Raw genomic sequence first — 8,244 nt, 5'->3', positions numbered from 1 at the left:
GGGACTCGATCCAGGGACTCCAGGATCATGACCTGAGCCGAAGGCAGTCGCTTAACCAACTGAACCACCCAGGCGCCCTCAAACAACACTTTTATATTTAATAATAGGACATAGTACTGTACATAGTATGGTATACATAGTATATTTGTGTTTGCGCAGGAAGTCTTGTCATCCCCATTCTACAGAGGAATAAACTGAGCCTCTGAGAGGTTGAGAGAAGATTCAAGAAGTTGCTATGTTCAGCCTACCCTGTATATGAAGGAGGGAAAGATCTGGGTGGGAGATGTCTGGGATGCCTGCTGCTACCGTGGCTTTCAGCCCTGCATGCAGAGCCACATCCCCTTCCTCCATAAATCCTCTCTGGGTCTGTCTGCCCACAGAGCCAGGGGCCCTCAAGTTCAAGGTCTCCATTGTTACTCATAGTAGCCTCAGTTTGACTCTGTGGTCACCTCATCACTATGTTAACAGGTGAGGAAGCTGCTCATCATTGTGGTTGCACATTTTCTTAATGAGAAGAGAGTTGCTGCTGAAGACACCTTAGGGAGGTCGCTGGCAGGGGCCTGACATGATCCTCCCTAATGATGTCGAGCTGCTTAGCCACTGAAACACTGGGTATCCCACTCACACCCTAAGAACAGAGATCTAGAAATGAGAATCTGCTTCTGTGTATGTTTTTATAATTCTTTATTGTTACCCAGGCAGTCCATGTTAAAAGGAAATCAGTGTGTTTTAAATAAAAGCTCTATAGATCATTCTGTTACTTTTTTAACTTTCCAAGAGTTATTTCCTCTCTAGAAGTGGAATCCAAGGATGTGTTCGTCATTAAGACTCATCTGCTAGATTTGGAATGGCCTTGTTGCAGCTAAGTTTTTAGGAGACAGTCTGAGCTGTGAGGACTATTCTGATAGAGATAATTAGAATTAATTTCATTATTTTGATGCTGTCGCTTGGTATAGATATTTATTTATATCTGCTGCCACCTAAGGCAGATTGCATCATCTTGACTTCCTCTCTTCCTCTTTTTAATTGACTCTTTGTTTTTGTAATTTATTCCCAGCTTGGCTTAGGCCACACCAACCACGTTCGAGAACCCACCCTGGTAACAGTTTTGCAGGGGAAGAACGTTCGGCAGATCTCAGCTGGCCGCTGCCACAGTGCTGCCTGGACAGCGCCGCCTGTCCCACCGAGGGCACCGGGTGAGAGATGAAATAGCCGCGCTCCTGCAGCCTCTCTTTTAGTGGTCCCCAGCCGCACTGTCTGCTTGCCGGTTTCGGACAACATCCAGGCATCAGGCATCATGCTGAAACCGCCAGGCCCCCCCACAAAACCATAGTACTCTTCTTGCTACCAGCACTGTAAATACTTTCCTAGCAGGTGATTCTGCAGACTTCATCACAAAAGCCCTTCCTCTCTACACACCCCAAAAGAAGAAAACACATCACTTAGGCAAGCAAAAATGTATAATTTTAGAGCAGCAACTAAGTATTTTTTCATATATAAAAGAAGTGATGAATCACAGCTTTCTAAGGCCTGCTATTAATGATAAAGATTCAAAGGTCTGAGACCATTTGTCAGATTCTTGACCCCAATTAACCATTTGAAACATGTTGTCTGTGCATTGGCACAGCCAACAAAAAAGAAAGAGAGAGAGAGAGAGAGAGAAAGAAAGAAAAAAACAATGTTGCCATATTACTGCAGCATGTAACAGGACTGATAGGCAGTTTCTACCTTTTTATTATACAATCCTTGTAGAGCTACAAAAAGATATAAAGGGGCACCTGGGTGGCTCAGTTGGTTAAGCGTCTGCCTTCGGCTCAGGTCATGATCCCAGGGTTCCTGGATCAAGCCCCACATCTGGCTCCCTGCTCAGCAGGGAGTCTGCTTCTCCCTCTGCCTCTCCTCTGGTTTATGCCTCTCTCTCTCACTCACTCTCTCAAATAAATAAAATCTTTAAAAAAAAAAAGGATATAAAGAAAATAAAATGTGTATTTATGTACTTTACATTCTACTGCATACTCTCCATATTGGATCCATCTTCCATTCCCCACAAGTGTGGGACATTTATCATTCCTTATGCATTTCTTTACATTTGGGCTTTTCTCTCCCAGGCCCTTAAGTCCTTTCTTTATACTGTTCTCTGGTGTGTCGGACTAGAGTTTCCTTGAAGCAACCTTGTGCCTGGGAACTCAGCATTCTCTTCCCTTTTTGCTGACCTCTGCTTCTGAGTCCTTGGGGAAGACTCACCATAGAGATTTTTTTCTGTTAAATACCCTAAGGGAGCAAATTAGGACTACCAAGTAGATTCCAAACAAGCAGGACATGTTTTCTGATTAGCACAGTCCAGAATGAGCAGTGCTGCTCACCCACTGACAATTTCAGGTCCTCAGGGTCCTCTTCATCTTACAGAGAGATCTCACTCCCACTTCAGGAGAGAGGCTCTACAGTGTGGTGGTTAAAGGTCCAGATTCTGGAGCCGTGTTGCCTGGGTCGAATCCTAGCTTCTCCTCTTAGAAGCTGAGTGATCTTAAGACTCTGTTTCCTTGTCTGTAAAATGGGATGATAATAGCCCCTGTTGTAAAGAGCTATAGGATTAAATGAAACAATTTGCATGAAGCTCTTAGAATAGTGCTCAGCACATAGAAATACTCAATAAATGTTAGCTTTTATTAATAGTATTAATAAAGTTAATTGGGAATAAAAATAAACTGGGAATTGAGCTGTGCAAGTCTTTATTTACATGAAATTCAAATAAGGCAAATGATGTAGGTTTACTCTGTAAGTTTTTAATAAGAGGGGAACGATGAGTACAGTCTTTGCTTCTAGTCTTGGCTTCTACAGAGCTCTTACACTTGTAGTACAAAGCTTTCATGAATCATGCACCCATAGCTTTCATTCTATCATGGTCACTTTCTGTCAGATCCTAGTAAGTGTGGGAGGTGACTGCTGAGCTGCCCATTTCTATTTTCCAGAATTGCCTACCTAGTCCTGGCTCACATCTTATGTTTTATGAAGATGGCAGCTATTGAATACAAAAGGAAGAATTTGGGGTTTTTTGTTTTTGTTCTTTTTGTTTAAGATTTTATTTATTTGAAAGAGAGAGAGCGAGAGAGACAACATGAGCAGGGGGGAGGGGCAGAGGGAGAAGCAGGTTCCCCGCTGAGCAGGGAGCCTGGTATGGGGCTTGATCCCAGGACCCTGGGATCATGACCTGAGTGGAAGGCAGACACTTAACCGACTGAGCCACCTAGAAGCCCCTGTTTTTGTTCTTTTGTGAAGGAGCTATTTAAGTCCCATAGTTAAATGGGAAACTAAATTAAAGGAGAAAAAAAGTTTCCATAATGATAAATAAAAAAAGATGTCTTAAAAACCAACACATATGGGGCACCTGGGTGGCTCAGTCAGTTAAGCGTCTGCCTTCAGCTCAGGTCATGATCCCAGGTCCTGGGATTGAGCCCCCCATCAGGCTCCCTGCTCAGCGGGAAGCCTGCTTCTCCCTCTCCCACTCCCCCTGCTTGTGTTCCCTCTCTCACTGTGTCTCTCTCTCTGTCAAATAAATAAATAAATAAATAAAAATCTTTAAAAAAAAAAAACACATATGCATCAAAACATAAAGATGAATTGATGGAGAGAGGAATTGATAAACGTGATGAAGCAAATATAGGCAAATATTAATTCTAGAATTTAGGTGGTAGGAATGGGTGTTCATTGTATACTTAGCTTCTCTGTGTGTTTGAAAATTTTCAAAATACTGAAAATGAAAGCAGTGCATTCTCCTTTACAAGTGTCTGCTTGCTCTCTGGGCAGGTGTGTCCGTACCTCTGCAGCTGGGCCTGCCCGACGCGGTGCCGCCGCAGTACGGGGCGCTCAGGGAGGTCAGCATCCACACGGCGAGGGCCCGGCTCCGGCTGCTTTACCACTTCTCTGACCTCATGTACTCGTCCTGGAGGCTCCTGAACCTCAGCCCGAACAACCAGGTAACGTGTCGGCTTGGGAAGCACTACCTGTGACGTGCTCACCACGTCCCAGGAATATTCTTCCATGGCTAAAATTTTTTACTCTCAGCTCCCAAGAGGTGTAGAAAAGGCAACAGTTCCATTTCCATTTTACCACTGGTTTAGGAACAGTCCAGGTACTGGTAACCGTGCTGCTGGACACAGATTAGTCTTCCTTCTATGTTCTGGTCTGTCAAGAGCTCAAGGAAATACGAATGGCTAAGCGTGTATTTTCTGTAAAGTCCAACATGTGATTTTAAAACTCGAGCACACACAAGCGTTAGCACCACTGTCCCAGTGGCTCCGTAGATGAGTCTGATGCGTGCAGAAACGTCCTGATCGCCTCACAAATGAGCATTCTGGATCCTGTCGGGGAGAGAAAGTAAATTCAGCTGATTTGACTGTCTTTATAGAACAGTCTAGTGATTTAGGAAGAAAGCAAGCTGGCTATGTTTGTTTGTTTGTGTAATGTGTCAGCATGCCTGCCAAAATGTGTATCAGTTTGTAAAACTGTTAGAAATCCTTGGGTAACCAGTCATGGGGTATATGAGAGATTTGACAGATCATTGTTAGAAATAGGTAATCAGCCAGCCAGCAGAATACTGTGCAGCACTAAACAGAGTGTTAGAAAACTGTTTGTAATTAGCGGGAGAAATGTTTATGATAAAAACTTAAGCGAGAAAAGCAGCAGAAAATCGCATAAGCAGTGTGTTCTCAACAATGTGAGAAATGTTTGTCTGCACACATGGAAGGGAACTGGAGGGAAACAGATGAGAGTGATCATGAAGGTTATGGAGGATTCAGTGTGTGCATGTGTGTGGGTCCTTTTCTGTATTTTCCAAGTTTTAAAAAATAACAGTCGTATGTTTTATCAGAAAAAAAATATTTTTTAATAGTTACTGCTATCCAGGTTTATCCTTTTAAACCAAAAAGAATTATGTTCTAAAAGTGAGAAGCTGTTTTTTCTGGGAAGCCTTGGATTGTACCATCTCTGATAAGCTCCCTCTCTTACAGAGCAGTACATCCCATTATAATGCTGGCACGTGGGGCATCGTACAGGGGCAGCTTCGGCCTTTATTAGCTCCAAGAGTCTACACCCTCCCAATGGTGCGCTCCATAGGAAAAACCATGGTTCAAGGCAAAAACTATGGACCTCAAATTACTGTAAAGAGGATATCAACCAGGTTAGCATATGTGTGTATGTTTCACTAGCTAGCAAGCACTTTTTTTTTTTTAAGATTTTATTTATTTGACACAGAGAGACACAGCGAGAGAGGGAACACAAGCAGGGGGAGTGGGAGAAGGAGAAGCAGGCTTCCCGCTTGCCGGGAGCCTGATGCGGGGCTCGATCCCAGAGCCCTGGGATCATGACCTGAGCTGAAGGCAGATGCTTAACGACTGAGCCACCCAGGCGCCCCTAGCAAGCACTTTTTTAGATGAATGTGATTCCTAACTAATCTCTGTGAGCTTTTGCTTCCTGGGTTGCAAACTAGGAGAGTAACAGTGTTTACCTTAGTACCCGGTGTGGTCACAGTGGGCCTAGCACACTGTCTGGCTTTGTTAAGCTGGCTTGTTCGCTCACTGATGGGAAGATACCTTCAAGTGATGGTTTGGGGAAGTTAGTGAGAGTTGTATTTCATTCTGTTTTCCTTTTCTTTTGAAGAGGACGGAAGTGTAAGCCCATCTTTGTTCAAATAGCAAGACAAGTAGTTAAACTGAATGCATCAGACCTCCGTCTGCCCTCGCGAGCGTGGAAGGTGAAGCTGGTTGGAGAAGGGGCTGACGACGCTGGGGGAGTGTTTGATGATACTATCACAGAGATGTGCCAGGTATATTCATGCGGTGTCCCCCTGCTGAGTCATCTGTTCAGGTGGTGGCTGTTTTACCATTTCCAGTGACTACTCTGTCTGACATGTTCTTATGAATGTAGCAAGGATGCATTTGTGAGCCTTACATAAAAATCATGCTGTTAATGATGTAGAGGTGAATGATAGCAAGGGCTTGTGACATGACTTGTGAAGGTACCTTACTGGGTAAATGTCAGTGTCCGACTCCACCAGTGACTTGCTGTCTGTCCTGCTCTCATAGTGGCAGAGGAAACAATGATGACACATATTTACATTTATGTAACGGACAAATCCAGGACCATCCATGTGCTCTGATTAATTCTGGTGCTTTTAGAATGAAGTAGAACTGCCAGGCTCTAGCGGAATTAGAAAAACAAATGCTGAGTTTGGACCAGTTCTTATTTGATATCTAAAGTGGCAACTGTGCTTTCCAGGTCAACTCTGACACTTCCCGCTTTGCCGGTAGCAGGATTTTTCTAATAAATCCTGTGACTAAAATAACTTTTGCCTATTATTTGTTGGGTCTTTTTGAATATCACTATACCCTGCTCACAGATACCCCAACTCCTGCCCTGGATTGACTTTCTTATCTTAGTTCTGCATACTACAGGATGTTTTCTACAAGGGGGACGTTTGTAATTTCACTTTAAATTAAAGCCACAAAAATTATAGAGATGGCCAGTTGTCACATAACATCATAAATTCCTCAAAATAATCTCTTTTCAGTATGATCTTTAATGTAACTAGTTTGTTCTCTTGATGCATTTGATTGTCATTTCTCAAAAAATTGTTCTTTCTTTTACAGGAACTTGAAACTGGTATCGTTGACCTTCTTATACCCTCTCCCAATGCTACCGCAGAAGTGGGCTACAACCGGGATAGGTAAGGCAGTCATCAGGTGCTTATCGATTATCTACAGTAATAATGATAGCTCACTTACTGAGCGCTTACTCTGTGCCATGCACTGCTCTAAGGGCTTTACACATATTATCCCATCGAATCCTCATTAGAACCCAAAGGACTGGGGACTCTTATTACTCCCTTTTCACAGATAAGGAAACTGAGGCACTTCCATCATGACTCTATTATGGGACCAACTCAATGATAATATTGAGGGGTAGGAGAAACCCAGACTTGATAATGAAACCTGACTTATTTATGTTTCTGAAGGCCCTCATGGCCTCCCTGCGAAGAATTTTCTGCATCAAAATTCATTAATTCATCAAGTCACAGCACTTAATATTAGCAGTTCTGTGTTATGCCTATATTTGCCAAACCTTGAATTTTGGATCCTGCTTCATGGAGTTATAAATAATAAAATGAAATGATTTTAGGAAATAGGGCATCCTGGAGCAGGTAGCTCAGGGACTAATGGACCATGCAATTGCTCTTTTATGGTTCTTCTGAAAATAATTCAAAATATGGTCCCTGTGCTGTCCACTGGGCCTGTGTGCCTGTTGGGCACTCAGAATGTGGTTAGAGTCACTGAAGAACTCCATTAAATTTTATTTAATTAATTTGAGTAGCCACATCTGGCAAATGACTACCATATTGAACAGCACAGGTCTGGACAAATGCTGTACCTGTCTGATAACTTACTTCCAGTAGAAATGAGGACAGTTTTATTTGAAGTATTTCCTTTAATTTTGTAGGTTCCTTTTTAACCCCTCCGCCTGCCTTGATGAACACTTAATGCAGTTTAAGTTCTTGGGAATTTTAATGGGGGTTGCCATTCGCACAAAGAAGCCTCTGGACCTCCACCTGGCCCCTCTGGTGTGGAAGCAGCTGTGCTGTGTCCCACTCAGCCTGGAAGACCTGGAGGAGGTGGATCTGCTCTACGTGCAGACCCTCAATAGCATTCTTCACATTGAAGACAGTGGGATTACCGAGGAAAGTTTCCATGAGGTAAATCTTGGCCAGTCCATGTTCTGCTGGTATTGACTAGAATTTTTCTGTGGAAAACTCAGATCTGGTCTTCCCCTTGCTGTCTGATTGACTGATGGCATGTCCCATTGCTGACTAGCAGCTCAGCCCCAGAGGTTTAAAAAGATGCTCATGGGTAGAATTGGCACCAGCACCCAGCTTCTGCTCCTTCCTCTTCGGTCCACTCTCTGCTAGAATGGACAAGCAAGGGAACCCAGTTGGAGAGGAGGCCTGGGGTGACCAGAGTTCGGCAAACCTGGTTTGAGGACAAAGAAATTGTTAACTACAGCCAGATGAGTCAGCACATTTCCTTCTGACCAAGTGGCATGGTTAGCTACCTCGATTCCTCGTTTTTATCGTTAAGATTTATTTATATGAGAGAGGGAGAGAGAGAGCAAGTACGAGTGGGAGGAGTGGAGGGAGAGAGAGAATCCCAAGCAGATTCTGTACTGAGTGCGGAACCTGATGCTGGGCTCGATCCC

The 8,244-nt window shown here is 43.6% G+C and overlaps 1 protein-coding gene across 15 annotated transcripts in view; it reads left to right on the top strand.

The window, feature by feature from the left end:
* HERC1 (HECT and RLD domain containing E3 ubiquitin protein ligase family member 1) overlaps nt 1-8,244 on the top strand; it is a 188,049-nt gene that overhangs the window by 173,450 nt on the left and 6,355 nt on the right. For all 15 annotated transcript variants that reach the window (XM_032417640.1, XM_032417641.1, XM_032417652.1 and 12 more), the window contains 6 exons: nt 1,058-1,196; nt 3,805-3,974; nt 5,007-5,176; nt 5,656-5,821; nt 6,645-6,721; nt 7,492-7,744. In XM_032417640.1, the coding sequence (XP_032273531.1) occupies nt 1,058-1,196; nt 3,805-3,974; nt 5,007-5,176; nt 5,656-5,821; nt 6,645-6,721; nt 7,492-7,744 (975 nt within the window). The remainder of the gene's footprint in view (nt 1-1,057; nt 1,197-3,804; nt 3,975-5,006; nt 5,177-5,655; nt 5,822-6,644; nt 6,722-7,491; nt 7,745-8,244) is intronic.

Source organism: Phoca vitulina, unplaced genomic scaffold, assembly GCF_004348235.1.
Source record: "Phoca vitulina isolate PV1807 unplaced genomic scaffold, GSC_HSeal_1.0 scaffold20, whole genome shotgun sequence".
Taxonomy (NCBI): Eukaryota; Metazoa; Chordata; class Mammalia; order Carnivora; family Phocidae; genus Phoca; species Phoca vitulina.
Note: the sequence above shows the minus strand (reverse complement) of the source record. Positions and strands in the feature narration are given on the sequence as shown.